This window comes from Pseudophryne corroboree, chromosome 4 (assembly GCF_028390025.1).
Source record: "Pseudophryne corroboree isolate aPseCor3 chromosome 4, aPseCor3.hap2, whole genome shotgun sequence".
NCBI lineage: Eukaryota > Metazoa > Chordata > Amphibia > Anura > Myobatrachidae > Pseudophryne > Pseudophryne corroboree.
Window position 1 is genome coordinate 726,127,402 of NC_086447.1, and position 15,749 is coordinate 726,143,150.

Here is a 15,749-nt window from a genome sequence, read left to right on the forward strand (position 1 = left end):
CCATTGCCCTTCAGTATAATACATTTTATTCTATTCCATTTCATTTTATTTTATTATATTTCATTTTATTTAAGGATTTTTAAGCATGTATGTGTGGAAGGATAATTCCACCTTTCTATTATAAATGTTTATTATGGTCTTAGACATAATCATCATTGAAACAACCAAAGATGCTATGTATAAGTGTTTGTGCAATTATTGGTGTATCATCAAATTGATCAATTACATATGTGTAGGCTCAATTAAGAGCCCTTTAAATAACACACACTTTGGAAACAGGAGTCATCTTTGAAAAAGTCACTCCTCCCCTTTTCCTTCACTGAACACCTGCATCTTCCAGGATACAGCTGCTCCACTTGAAATTTATCTGCGGCAGTGACGGGCGGCTATCATCTGGCACGGAATCAAGCCGTGGGCTCTATGTGGCAGCTGCGACCGGCCCCAGCATCCTCCATCCCGCTGACCACCGGCGGACGGTGCACGTCCAGGTAGTCTGGGAGGAATCTTTCCAGTGCAGCCGGATCTCTGTGGCGGTGTCTTGTCCAGCAGCCTCACGCCTGCCTTCCGTATTTGTCTACACGGCATACACCGGGTGAACATCAGCAGGTCAATTGAGCTCAACTCAGCAGTTGGTTTACACATCCAGATACCCTCCAGCTTTACAATCTACTGGGCAAGTTCTGGACTCACCCGGGGACGCTCCGGTCTGCCAGCCCTTATGGAGAGGTAATTTCTTTTATACACAACCAACATATGCCGTTATCTGCATTGAAGTTCACATCTTCTACGTGCAGTGACTGTGTCTTATTCAGGAATCACATTCAGCAGCTGTGGCAACAGTGTTTCAGAAGGATTGTAACACATCGTTACATTTGAACTTTCAATCAGCTAGTTCAGTGAATTTCTAACGTTACCAACAACAATTCCAATAGCTTAGATAATTCATGTGTTTTTAAATTCATGCATGTGGCAAACTAGAAAGCTACGATCAATATTACCTATGAATTGTCTTTATTAAATGGTATTTTTATTAGATTATCGTGAATATTAAATATACATACTTTTTACAAATTCATTTGACTCTTTGGTTGTTACAGAACCTGTGAAATTATGGTGTGTGGATTTCATGAGCGCTTCTATTAATTTCTCTAGCTTGTTATGTTCATAGGAGTTTCGCACAACTCCTTATAGTGGCGAAAGTGTTTCTACACTATCAGTTCCAGGTTCATCTTTTGAGATTGATTAGTCAATTATTGATAAACACAGGCGCAGCAAAAGATCTTGTTTCTTTTTTGTCCGATATGTTACAGTACCTGTGAACTTTCCTTCTGAGAAGTTGAAGGTGGTTGCATTATCTTCCTTTTTTCCCATCAAGCCCAATCCTGACCTTAACTCTCTTTGAGTGGCATAATCAACTTCTACATAGTTTAAAGATAAAGTGTTTTCTTCCTGGGGGTTTAAAGTATCTTTGATGAGAAAGGTCATATTTCTTTGGCTGCCTCTGTGATTTTCCATCTGCATCAAGGTTCTGGCTTGGTTGGCAGTACATATTCCGGATACTGGCCTTGGAGTTGCAAATGGAACAGTGATGTTCTAGTTGCAAAATTCTGGCAGGGGCTTTATGAGGATGAGATGATCTCCCAGGAACTACCTTCTTATCTGTAGGTCCTTATTTATCTCGTAATTAAGTGGACATTAATTTCAGGGAGTGTGCTCAAGACAGGAAGTCGTTTAGTATTCCATGATCAAGTTAGCACATCTGTAGTACCCCATCAGCGAACTTGCCACTTAGCCACTATGGGGACACCCACATAGACCCTTCTGTCCCCTTGTTGCAGGCAGTATAGGAGCCAGCGCTGCAGGAGTTAACAGGCCCCTCACACCAGTGATGTTACCTGCCAGGCGAATGCTGTGAACACAAGGACACAGGACGACAATGACTGCAGCCAGGCAGAGCGGGAAGCCTGGGATGCAATTGATTGGCTATGGCTGGCCTGGAAGAGTGAGAGGCAGGGTTACCGCTAGTGAGGGGTTTGGCGTGGCTGAGTGAGCTGGCTAGTGATGGGAGATCTAGTTCTTTTGGGTGGCGAGTTCATTATGATATAGATCACTCAAAAGATTAGTTTATGTAGATAATTTAGTTAATTATTTCACCGACTCTGAAACACTGCCGATAGAAGTGATTGGAAACACAGAACAAGTCTATTACACATACAGGAGGCATTTCTACTTTTAGCGCATTGGATGAGTTACAGTATAGTCTTGTCCAAATGATCAGAAATGTGTAATACAGGATGTAGTTATGTGACCGGCGGCGGTCAGAAGACCGACGGTCACATAACCTCCCCCTACATCCCGAACCCTCACAATCCCGAGGGTCAGCATGCCAACCAACAGGGAGTATTCCCACTCGTGGGTGTCCACAACACCCATAGAGTAGGAATAGAACCCGTGGCGACCTTAGGTCACCACCGAGCCCACAAGGGGCTTGCTGCACTCACCCACCGCCGGGATTCTGCTGCCAGGATCCCGGCGTCGGTATGCTGACCGCCGGTCACGCATACCCAGAGCCGTCTTAACAGAAGTGTAGGCCCCTGGGCACAGCAATGCACTGGGGCCCCTACCCACCCATCAGCGGTAGGGGTGGGGGGTGCTATCAGCGGCAGCTTTGATGTCCCGCAGGGGGTAGGGGGGTTCTATCTTTCACTCAGCATGTAGGACCTGGAGAAATAATTTCTGCCAATTACTCCTTTACTGCACAGATGGGGTGGGAAGGAGAACACTAAACTGTAGAAGGAGACATTGTGCTAAATGAAGTGGCCCTGGTACATGACTTCCAGGGTGGTAGGGAGTGTTTACTACACAGGGGAGGGGTGGATTGTGGAGTGGGCTTAATATTCATCATTTTCCGGGGGTCAGGGTAGCTTGCTTTACTGCAGATATCTCCAGTTCCTGGAAATAGATTTCTTAGCTTTAATGGGATAAAAAAAAACTAGAGAGTACAGGAGGTACTGGGGACTTGGGGATCAGAGTTCAGGAGCCAAAGCAATCCAACAACAAAAATATAAAACTGCATATTAGGCGTGTGGAGCTGGAGCAGTGACCCAGCTGCTGGAAGGCTGATATCTCTGGTTCTGGGCATAGTAGAGACAAGATGCCAGTGTCCACTGAAAGGGGAGACTCCCAGTTTTTGGATTATTCCCTCAGAAAAGTCAGACAGAACCTGAGATATCTGGCTGAGAAGAGCAATTAATAGGCTTGGATGGGGACCACTGCTTTGAAGTCTGATATCTCCGGTTCCCCAGGGCCGATTTTCAAAAATCTGGTACCCCTGGAAAGAGGGGACCCTCAGCTATCAGCCTAGGGCCCTTCTACTCCTGGGGCCCTTGGGCAAGAGCCCATTGAGCCCATACGAATAGACGGCCCTGCGCATACCACACCCATTTAATATGTCTGATCCTTTAATCCATAGGTCTGCAAACTTGGTCCTCATTACCCCACACAGTGCATGTTTTTCAGGTCTCCTTGCAGAATCGCAAGTGAAATAATTTGCTCCACATGTGGACCTTTTCAAATGTGTCTGTGAGTAATTAATACCCCTGTGCACCTGCTGGGTTACCTGCAAAACATGCACTCTGTGGGGTAATGAGGACCGAGTTTTCAGACCTATGCTTTAATCTTTTAATAAGCAATCACTTATACAACACACTAGTAGTGACATGTTTAGCTCTGTAATATTAATGACAGTTTCATTATTTTTTTACGTCCATAATACGTAAGTGAGAAAGACCCAAATTCAGGGTATTGCAATGTGTCACTTTTTTTGTAATTAAAAGAAAAAAAAAACCCGAACCTTTGCCCCAATCAGTCAAACAAACATTAGAGAGAGTTTAAGTGGAGAAGTTGCAACAAATTAGCTTCTGTCATTTGTCAACTCAGTCTATAAATGACAAAAGCTGATTGATTGCTATGTGCAACTTCTCCACGTTATCTCTCTTAAGGTTTGATACATCTCCCCCTACTGTATGTTTTGTGAAGTACAAATAACAGTAATATATGGTAGCGTCTAGTTTACCTTTGTGGAGAGGACCTTTCCCATAACCCCCTGGGTTCATGTCACTATCTATTTGGAATAGTAAAATAGCATGCTGCACTGTGTCTTTATGATTGGGGGTGTATCTTGTGAAGTAATATACCATACCCTCCAACTGTACCTTTTTAGCAGGTACAGTACCTTTTTTTATGGTCTGTACCGATTTTTAACTCTCCAAACCTCCATTGAAAGTATGGGAAAATGTGTGTGGCCACGCCCCCCTTTACCCGTGGCCACGCCCCTTTTCTGTGTTTTTTTTTTTTTTTTTTACCGATTTTTATGTGTAATGATATACTATATATTTTTAAGGGTATGATATACTAGGACAGATGTTCCCAAACTGTGTGCCGTGGCTCCCTGGGGTGCCTCGGGACATTTGCAGGGGTGCCCTGGGTTGGTGGTACAGGACCAATTCAAATTATTCATGGTCAATATTATAGGCAAAACCAGTGCTGGTGGTTGCCAATCATATAATATGTGCCCAAACAGAAGCAAATCTTGTCCCTCACCACACAACTGACCCTAAGTATGACATATAAACGCGATCTACTTAATGTAATTACTTTAATTACTTGCTGTAGAAGAACTGAACCGTTCAACATGCCTGCCATCTACTGCTAAAGAACTGAACTGTGCATCTCGCATGCTATCTAGGGATGCGGTCATGTGACCGCCACTCGAGATCCTGGTGGTCACCATGCTGACGCCGGGATCCCGAGGTAGTAAACGCCTGCCAGTCGGCATGCCAACTAACAGGGACTGTTCCCACTCATGGATGTCCACGACACCCATAGAATGTGAATAGAACCTGTAGCGAGCGCAGCGTGCCACCGAGCCCGCAATAGCCTCTTCCACTCGCCCCTCCTCCCTCAGCCTGCATTCTGCAGTCGGGATCAAGGGGTCGATATGCTGACCTCCGGGATCCCCACCGCCGCTCTCACAGCCCTAATCCGCTATCTAACGCTACAAAACTGAACTGTGTCCTGCATGCGTATTATATTGAGGAGGAGCTACCCCGCACTGCGGATTGCTTTCAACTCTGCTTTAAACACAGCTTCACTTCTGGTCAGGACCTACTAAAGGAACAGTTATTGGGGGTTATTCAGAGTTGTTAGCAAACCAAAAAAGTTAGCAATTGGACAAAACCATGCTGCACTGCAGGTGGGGCAGATATAACACGTGCAGAGAGAGTTAGATTTGGGTGGGGTGTGTTCAAACTGAAATCTAAACTGCTGTGTAAAAATAAAGCAGCCAGTATTTACCCTGCACAGAAACAAAATAACCCACCCAAATCTAACTCTCTCTGCAAATGTTATATCTGCCCCCCCCCTGCAGTGCACATGGTTTTGCCCGATTGCTAACTTTTTTGGGTTTTCTAGCAACTCTGAATAGCCCCCATTTTCCCGTAGGCAGCAGACTTTATCTGTGAGGAACACTGACACGTTTACAGGTCTCAAAGGTTCAGAAACTGAGCTATAGGGACTTTTACGCCGCCACTTGATGGATAGTTCATAAATTGCTCTAAATTCATTATCAAGGAATTTTATCTCACATTGAACTGCATATTAGTATATTTTGCAATTACACCCTTTGGCTGCAGTATAATAAATATTTACTCACTCTCCACATGTGTGGTGACGTTTTGGGGGTTCTTCAGGGTTTTCTCCGTCCTTCTGCCTAGAGTATTGTGAGATCTGCAAGAGGCTGACACCGACGTTGCCAGAGAAAACCGGTAGCTCGGGTAACTACAAAAACTGTAGGGGACGAGAGAGGTCCTGTCTTAAACTACCATCCACTATCCATTCTTTGCATCTTGGAAATCCTTTACCATGCTACAGGTTCAGTTACTTTGCCTTTCTGAATACCGGCACAGCTGGCAATATGATTGATTTTTTTTTTCTCACTGATATGAGATCATATAATTTTCTGTTATCAGACAATATTAGTGTTATTGTATTCTCATTTTTTAAACTACATACTGAATATTACACAGCTCATTAAATTCCACTGAAAAGTAAATATTTAGTTATTGGAACGAGTTCTAAAGTGTTATGCTGGGTACACACTGGGCGATATATCGGCCGTTCTATTGAACAGCAGATATATTGCTGGTCCGTCGGCCAATGTGTACCAACGATATGTCTGTGAACACTGTAGTTCACAGACATATCGCGTTGGCCCTGCAGCACACACCATGACCAATATATCTACAGATATATTGATGCATCATTGTGTGTGTACGAGCAGTCAGCCGACTGCCCGTACACATGCTGCAGCAGCCAGCAGTATTTAAATGCCCGGCCAGTTCAGCCAACAGATCGGGCAGTGTGTATGCACACTGCCCAATCCGCCTTTAGATATATCTGCAGATTCATTGATCTGCAGATTTATCTACCAGTGTGAAACCAGCTTTACCTCTGACTGATGTTTTAAACATGCAATAAAAACTGTAGTCTAGATGCTGCAATCTGCAGACACAGTGGGGGTCATTCTGAGTTGATCGCTCGCTAGCTAGTTTTAGCAGCCGTGCAAACGCTATGCCGCCGCCCACTGGGGAGTGTATTTTAGCTTAGTAGAAGTGCGAAGGCATGTGCACCCGAGCTCTGCAATAACAGTTTGTGCAGTTTCTGAGTAGCTCTGAACCTACTCAGCGCTTGCGATCACTTCAGCCTATTCGTGTCCGGATTTGACGTCATACACCAACCCAGCGAATGCCCAGCCACGCCTGCATTTTTCAGACACGCCTGCGTTTTTGCAAACATTCCCTGAAAACAGTCAGTTGACACCCAGAAACACCCCCTTCCTGTCAATCTTCTTGCGGCCGTCAGTGCGACTGAAAACTTTGCTAGAACCTGTGCAAAACAACAAATGCCTATGTACCTGTACGTTGCGCATGCGCATTGCGGTGCATACGCATGCGTAGAAATACCGATTTTTAGCCTGATTGCTGCGCTGCGAACAATGGCAGCCAGCGATCAACTCGGAATGACCCCTAGTATTCGGAAACCAGAGGACAGTGATGCAGGGAATGTGTGAAGACAGAGTACTTTTTTTTTTTTTTAAACGTGTTATGTTTTATTATAAACAATATAGAAAAATTATATATTTTAACATTCACTTTCAACAGTTTTCATGATAGTTCAGTAAAACCCGATTTCTAATTTTTACCTATAACCTGAGTCCCAGAAATTAAAATTCTTTACATGTCAACAAGAGAAATGCAAAACAAAATATGTATTTTTCTTTCATGTATTACAAATATAAAAATATATATGCTGTTCAGGAGATTATTGATCCATTTTGTTCTCTTGGCTTTGTCATTGACTAAACCAGTGGTTCCAAAACGCAGTCCTCAAGGCATCCTAACGGTCTAGGTTATAGGGATGTCCCTGCTTGTGCACAGATCGTACTGTATAATCAAACTGACTGAGGTACTAATTAAGTCACCTGTGCCTAAGCATGTATATCCTTAAAGCCTGGACTGTTGGGGTGCATTGAGAACCGCATTTGGGAACCACTGGACTAAACTATACACTTTTCTTTTCCCGATTGCTTTATAATATGTAGCAGAAATATGTTAATCACTGCATTCATCATTATGCCAGCTCTGAACGGTGGATGTTGGCAAGAGTTAACTGCGCTTGCATGTCAGGATACGATCTCCGAGAATTCAACATGAGCTTGCCGAACACACCGGTGATGACTAATACCACTGTCAAGACACAGACAAGGATCATTGTCTCAACTGGAATGAATTTCCTCTGGGCTGTAAGGAGAATGCAAAGACATGATACCGGAGTTATTTTAAAATACTTAACTCACAGAGCCAATGAATAATAAGATGTTGATATTAACTTATCTGCTTTCTATTAGAATAACATAAGTCTATATAGCTATAGTAAAAAATGGTAGATTGTTTAGCCCCGCCCACTGCTATACAGCACATGTTTTCTTGGTGCTGTATAGCAAAGGGTGGAGCCACAATGATATGTTTGTGCTGCCACACCCCCAAACAGTCCCCCTTACCACCAGCCATGCCGCTGATGTGCCGACCAGACTGCCCGGAGGAGGGGGCAGCAAAGTAGGCAAGTATGGGTACAGGGTTAATGCAGGAATACAGTGGTAATGCAGGGGTTAACAGCAGTGAAGGAGAGAACATTAATTTCTATTCTGCAAAAGGACTTTTTGCACCAGCTCTCTATTGGCAGAGATTTGAGCGTCGCTGTATACATTTAATGGAATGCATTTTACACAACTCACAAATTAAACATTTGCTAAAGGCAATCCTGATGTCCCTCATGACCATGAATTATTTTAAGCAATAAGCTAGAAAAATGTAATCAGCATTTTAGGAGAAAAACCCTTGACATCCCTAGCTCTTGGTCGACAGTCATTACGTTGACCACTATTGGTCGACATTGGCATGGTCAACATGATCAAATTGTCGACACATGACAATGGTCGACACATGGAAGGTCAACACATGAAAAGTTAAACATGAGCTTTTTTACTTTTCTGGTGTCGTTTTCTGCGTAAAGTGACGGGAACCCCAATTAGTGCACGGCTTCGCTCGCCATGCTTCGAGCAAGGTGCCTCGCTACGCTACCGCTGCGCTCGGCACAGGTTACCGTTCCCAATCGTAGTCGACGTGGATAGTAAAGTATGGAAAATTCCACAAATTATATATTTTTAAACTCATGTCGACCTTTTTATGTGTCGACCATTTTCATGTGTCCACGTCGACCATGTCAATGTCGACCAATAGTGGTCGACCTAATGACTGTCGACCAAAAGATAGTCAACCATCCAAATGGATAACGGGCCAGGACGGGCCCCTTTCTCACAAAATCAGTCAAGCTTCTCCTGGAGAATTGAATATTCAACTCCCCCAATGAGGGAGCCTCCGATGACTTGGGGAGAGGGTGGACTATATTGGTCACACCTAAAAACTATAACTAAAAAGAAACCACATAAAAAATATATATGTTGTGACAAGAACACTGGGATAGTGTTTGAGGGCAGGTATGTTTGTCCCAGGTTCTTGTCTTACATGTATTAGAAAAATGAAAACTTTTAGGAATATGTTTTGTTTTGTTAGAACCTTTTCAGTTTGTTGGAAAAGCTGGGTAAGGGCCCTGAAAGAGAGATGGGGCAAGTTCCAGACATTTGGCCCAGTTCGGGTCTTTGGCCTTACAGAAGGCTAATCAGGCTTTCAGCTGTGTAAGAGTGTTATAGAGCTGCTGACCTGATTAGGGTGTGCAGACTGCCTGGGAAGACTGCAGGATCTCTGTGAGAGAAACACGCTTCCTGATACAAGTGAGCTATACAGTGTTTGCTGGAGAACTCTGTGTTTTTTGTTTAGTGATAGTTAGGAACATCTTGTGTTTAGTTAGTGCCGGACAGGCAAGGTATTTTCTTTTGGTGTTTGTTTTATTTTCTGTACAATAAAACTGGCTGGGGCCAGTTGTACCAGAAACTGAACTTGTGTTGTTCCTCAGCTGCTGCGTGCTGCCATATACCCCAGGAAAAGGCACCTTGCACCCTTACAGTGTTACAACTTGGTGGAGAATGCGAGCAGTCCGTTCTGCGCATAAGTGAAAGCAGCAGCTTTATGAGGCCTGCAGAAAACAGTGGTTTATGCAGATACAGCCCAGTGTGAAGTTGCTGAGACTCTCCCCTGAGGGTTTGATATATGTCCTGGGTGAATACAGCTACAAAGCCGCCTGAAAAATCTGTTGACATGGAGGAACTGCTTAAAGCCTTGATGCAAGCTACAGCGGCTCAGCAGGAGGCCAACAGACAGCAGCAGGTGGCAATGGAGGAAAATAGGAGACAGCAGCAGGTGGCAATGGAGGGAAATTGGAGACTACAGCAGGAGGCCAACAGACAGCAGCAGGTGGCAATGGAGGAAAATAGGAGACAACAGCAGGCAGCTGTTGACGAACTTTACAGGCAACAGCGTCAGGATAATAGAGGGGCCTTTACAGAAGTGGTTCAGAGCCTTGCAGCCTGGATTGGAGAAGTGGCCGTCAGTGCTCCGACCAGCTCTAGTTCTATATGGGCCAGTCACTTCCTGCAGAAAATGACAGAGGCTGATGATGTGGAGGCCTACCTGACCACATTTGAAAGGACTGCCGAGCGTGAGAACTGGCCGAAAGCACAGTGGGCCAGTCTGCTGGCACCTTTCCTGTCAGGTGAGCCCCAAAAAGCGTACTTTGATTTAAGCCCTGCTGAGGCTCGGGTCTATGATAAACTAAAGACTGAGATCCTGACCCGCCTGGGAGTCACGATGTCAGTACGAGCACAACGGGTGCACTGGTGGGTGTACGCCATGGAGAAGCCTCCTCGCTCCCAGATGCACGACCTTATTCAGCTAACAAAAAAATGGTTACAGCCAGAGACATTAACTGGTCCCGAGATGGTTGAAAGAGTTGTCATGGACCGCTACTTGAGATCTTTGCCCATGGTCCTGCGCAAGTGGGTGAGCCATGGAAACCCGGGTACTGCTGACCAATTAGTGGACATGGTAGAGAGGTATTTGGCAGCAGAGGAACTACTGATGACCACCCAGCAACCCATAGATCCTCGACAGCGCCCTTCAGTAAAGACTGGTAAGACTGTTCCTTGGGAAAATGTTGCTGGGCGGATAAGAAAACGCAAGGCTGGAAAGACTGTAAACACTGGCCCTGGAGACAGGCCAATGGGGCTAGAACGGTCTATGCTGCCCAAACGGGTAATTGATAATCGTGTGGTTAAATGTTTTAGGTGTGGTATGCCAGGTCATGTTATTGCCAATTGCCCAGTCACGTAAGAACCCATGCAATGTGATGCTGCCTTTGAATGTCGCAGAATGTCTTTCTTTGCTAGGTTAGTCTGTACTGTGGTACCTTCACCTGAGCTGGAAAAACAAATGTGTGATGTGTTCTTAGAGGGTAACCGGGTAGAGGCCTTGCTAGATTCAGGAAGTTTAGTTACCCTTGTGAAAGCTGGGTTAGTGAACCCCTTAAAGGTCCAGCAAATACCTACTGGGGTAACTTGCATACATGGGGATACCCAACATTATGTCACTGTTGAAGTGAATATAGAAAATGTTGTGGGTCAGCAATTGTTAAAGTAGGACTGGTCCCCACCTTGGTGCATGAGGCCATAATAGGGAGGGAATTTCCTCATTTTTGGAAACTGTGGGAATCACGGTTATCAACAGATGTGAGAAGTAAAGAGCCAGTTGATAATACCGGTGATTTTATGGATGTACGTGTGTCTTCAGAACTTTCTGACCCTTTGCCTTTTGCTAGTTTGGCTGGGGAAGTGACAGATGGGGAGTCCAGTGAGTACCCTCTTGCTGGGAACAGAGAAGTAGTAGTTAGAACTGAAAGCGTGCCTGACCTGGAGGTAAAGAAGGTTCTGTTTGCATATGAACAGTTAAAGGATCCTACCTTAATAAAGGCTAGGGAGAATGTTAAGGTTGTTAATGGGGAACCTGTGGTACCAGGTGACAGGGTTACGTATACCCACATGGCCATCTGTAATGAGCTCTTGTACCACATTGTCAAAAGGGGTGAGGATGTGGTGGAACAGCTGGTAGTTCCCCAGCCTTATCGGAGAATGGTACTAGATTTAGCTCATAGTCACGTAACCGCAAGACATTTAGGGGCAGAAAAAAACACTGAAAGAGTTTTACAAAGGTTCTTTTGACCAGGGGTTTATAAAGAAGTGTCTGAATATTGTTCTTCCTGTCCTGAATGCCAGTGGTATCATGCCCCTAGACCCCCATTTCAGGAGCCCACTAGTTCCCATGCCTATTATAGAGGTCCCGTTTGACAAAATAGCCATGGATCTCGTGGGGCCCTTGTTAAAGTCTGCTCGTGGACATCAGTATATCTTGGTAATTATGGACTATGCCACTCGATATCCTGAGGCTGTCCCTTTACGCACTATCACAACCAAGGCAATAGCTAGGGAGCTGGTGCAGGTTTTTAGTAGAGTGGGAATACCAAAAGAAATTTTGACTGACCAAGGTACTCCATTTATGTCAAGGATCATGAAGGAATTGTGCAAATTATTTAAGGTCACTCACCTCAGGACGTCCATCTACCATCCCCAAACAGACGGGTTGGTGGAAAGGTTTAATAAAACATTAAAAAGTATGTTAAAAAAGGTTGTTGAGAGAGATGGGAAAAACTGGGATTGTTTGTTGCCCTACTTGTTAATGGCCATCAGAGAAGTTCCTCAGTCCTCTACGGGGTTTTCTCCATTTGATTTGTTGTATGGTAGACACCCCAGAGGGCTGTTGGACATTGCCAAAGAGACGTGGGAAGGACAGCCCACTCCTTATAGAAGTGTTATTGAACATGTATCACAAATGCAGGATAGGATTGCAGCCGTGGTACCTATTGTCAGAGAGCACATGGAACAGGCCCAAAGTGCTCAACAGAGGTTATATAACCGGAGTGCCAAGATACGGGAATTTGCTCCTGGAGATAGAGTTCTTGTTTTGGTATCCACTGTGGAAAGCAAATTCCTAGCTAAATGGAAGGTGTCCATTTGAGATTAGGGAAAAAGTGAATGAGGTTAATTACAAAGTATACCAGCCGGGAAAGAGAAAACCCGTACAAATCTACCATGTTAACTTAATCAAACCCTGGAAAGATAGGTTGTCTCTGTCAGCGGAGCCTTGCCCTTCGGTGTCTTCACCTCGGTTGCTTCCCGCAGTAAAGGTGTCAGACATTATCAGCTGATCAGAACAATCAGGTTAAAGAATTTCTCATCCAAAATAGGGAGATATTTTCAGAGCTGCCTGGCCGAACGACCATAATAAAACATGACATTGTTACAGAACCAGGGGTCAGGGTTCATTTAAAGCCATATAGGATTCCTGAAGCTCAGCAAGAAGCTGTTACTAAAGAAGTTAAAACCATGTTAGAACTTGGAGTCATAGAGGAATCTAACAGTGAGTGGTCCAGTCCCATAGTTCTCATTCCGAAGCCGACGGTAGCATACGCTTCTGTAATGACTTTCGTAAGTTAAATGAGGTGTCCAAGTTTGACGCGTACCCCATGCCCGGTGTGGATGAGCTTATAGAAAGGCTGGGAACAGCCAGGTTTCTCACCTCATTGGACCTGACCAAGCGTTAAAAGTGGCTTTGTGTTCACAACCGGTATTGATAACACCAGATTTTTCAAAAGAATTTGTGGTAAAGACAGATGCCTCAGAGGTAGGGATAGGCGCTGTGCTGTCCCAAACCAGAGATGGGGATGAACACCCTATCATTTATTTGAGTAGGAAACTCAATGAGCATGAAAAAAGGTATGCCATTGTGGAAAAGGAGGCTTTGGCCATTAAGTGGGCACTAGATACCTTGAGATATTACCTCTTGGGTAGACAATTCAGACTAGTGACGGATCATGCCCGTTTAAAATGGATGTATGTAAATAGAGGCAAGAATGCTCGTGTAACTAGATGGTTTCTAGCGTTGCAGGATTTTAAGTTTACTGTCTAACATAGACCGGGTACACAATTGGCCAACGCAGATGCATTGTCCCGCATCTTCTGTTTGGGGGCTACAATTGTACCGGCACCTAGGTCGAAACAGGGGAGGGGGATATGTGACAAGAACACTGGGATAGTGTTTGAGGGCAGGTATGTTTGTCCCAGGTTCTTGTCTTACATGTATTAGAAAAATTAAAACTTCTAGGAATATGTTTTGTTTTGTTAGAACCTTTTCAGTTTGTTGGAAAAGCTGGGTAAGGGCCCTGAAAGAGAGATGGGGCAAGTTCCAGACATTGGGCCCAGTTCGGGTCCTTTGGCCTCACAGAAGGCTAATCAGGCTTTCAGCTGTGTAAGAGTGTTATAGAGCTGCTGGCCTGATTAGGGTGTGCAGACTGCCTGGGAAGACTGCAGGATCTCTGTGAGAGAAACACGCTTCCTGATACAAGTGAGCTAAACAGTGTACTGGAGAACTCTGTGTTTTTTGTTTAGTAATAGTTAGGAACATCTTGTGTTTAGTTAGTGCCGGACAGGCAAGGTATTTTCTTTTGGTGTTTGTTTTATTTTCTGTACAATAAAACTGGCTGAGGCCGGTTGTACCAGAAACTGGACTTGTGTTGTTCCTCAGCTGCTGCGTGCTGCCATACACCCCAGGAAACGGCACCTTGCACCCTTACAGTGTTACAATGTATATTAAAAAAGTGCTTAGTGCATAAGTGCTAGGAATAACAGTTTAATAAAGATAAAACAAAGGGGTCTATTCATGAAGCAGTGAAAAGTGTGGAGAAGTAAACCAATTAGCTGCTTTGTACAATTGCATAGTATGCAAATTAGAAATGTTACTTTAATGCTGATTGCTGACTGTTTCATGAATAGACCCCAAAGTGCCCAGAGGCCTTAGTGTTACAGAGGGTGCATTTTCAGGTATACCCGAGTCCTATCCCCCAGGGTCCCTAGCACATTGGACTACAGCAAACTGACCTTCTGGCATAGATCAAGGCAACACTGTCTAATCAAGAGGGTGAGGCTAGGCCCTCCCAATAAAAACAGACAGTACCTTTACGCGTTGACAGTTTTATTTCTCTTGTCTCTGTTTTCTGTGCTTTTGCTACAAGGGACAGTGGGTCTCACAGCTTTACTGGGCATCTCTTGGCAACAGATACCAGCGTTCTGCAAGATTACATAATTTCTTCTCCAGCCATAGGGCCTAATTCAGACCTGATCGCTGTGCTTCAAATTTACAGAGGTCTGCGATCAGATAATCGCTGCCCAGGGAGAGTGAAAACCTGGCCCGTACAAGTGTGCGAAAACTTCGACAGGCAGCGGTTATCCGTTTGCAACTCACTCCATCTAATGATTTTTCCAGTCTGTGCGTAGCCCAGGACTTACTCTTCCACTGCGAAAGAATCAGGCTGATCGGGGACGGAGCTGACGTCACACAACCTCCCTGAAAACGCTTTTGGGAATGCCTGCGTTTTTCCTGACACTCCCAGAAAATGGACAGTTACCACCCACAAACACCATCTTACTGTAAATCACCTTGCGTACGGCATGCAAGTGTATTCCTGGAAATCACTGTAACGTAGCATTTCGTATGCAGATACAGCCACAGTCTCACACAGAATATAGGCATGCACCATATCATTTTAATCAGCAGAAGCTGTTTGTACATCCTAGCCACATAGTAATGCAAATAAGATGCATTTTCGTCAAAGAAGTCACCCGATGTTAGCAGTGCTGCCAACTGACTTATGCCAGGCATCTCCTGCTGCATGGCATATTGAGGCAAGATGTATGAGAACACATCTGTATCCAAGCGGACATGTGTATGCTGTGTGCGGGTGGGTTGGTTGTGCAGTAGTGTTCGGCATATGTGTAAGGGGCCTTATGTGTATAAGGGCATTAATAAAGGTTGGGATAATGTGTAAGGTGCATTATGTTTATAAGGACATTAATAATGTGTGTCAGATGTGTAAGTTCATTACTGTGTGGTATTATGTGTATAAATGCATTACTAATGTGTGGCATTATGTGTATAAGGTGCCCTACTCTATAGAAAGGGCACTACTACAGTATGAGATCTAATGTGAATAAAGAGCAACATGTGGTGGTGTAATGTGAATAAGGAGCAATTCTGTTTGATGTAATGTGAATAAGGGGCACTAATGTC

General features: G+C 44.5%; 1 protein-coding gene and 1 long non-coding RNA gene across 2 annotated transcripts in view; one reads left to right on the plus strand and one right to left on the minus strand.

The window, feature by feature from the left end:
• Nucleotides 1-297: 297 nt before the first annotated feature.
• The window catches only part of LOC134911720 (uncharacterized), a 154,611-nt gene continuing 139,159 nt past the window's right edge, over nucleotides 298-15,749 (plus strand). The window contains exon 1 of the long non-coding RNA XR_010176794.1: nucleotides 298-726. This is a non-coding gene — a long non-coding RNA (uncharacterized LOC134911720). The remainder of the gene's footprint in view (nucleotides 727-15,749) is intronic.
• Nucleotides 7,472-15,749, minus strand: part of LOC134909370 (ZP domain-containing protein-like) — a 76,824-nt gene continuing 68,546 nt past the window's right edge. The window contains exon 7 of the mRNA XM_063916169.1: nucleotides 7,472-7,859. Within this exon, the coding sequence (XP_063772239.1) occupies nucleotides 7,690-7,859 (170 nt within the window). The 3' untranslated portion in view covers nucleotides 7,472-7,689. The remainder of the gene's footprint in view (nucleotides 7,860-15,749) is intronic.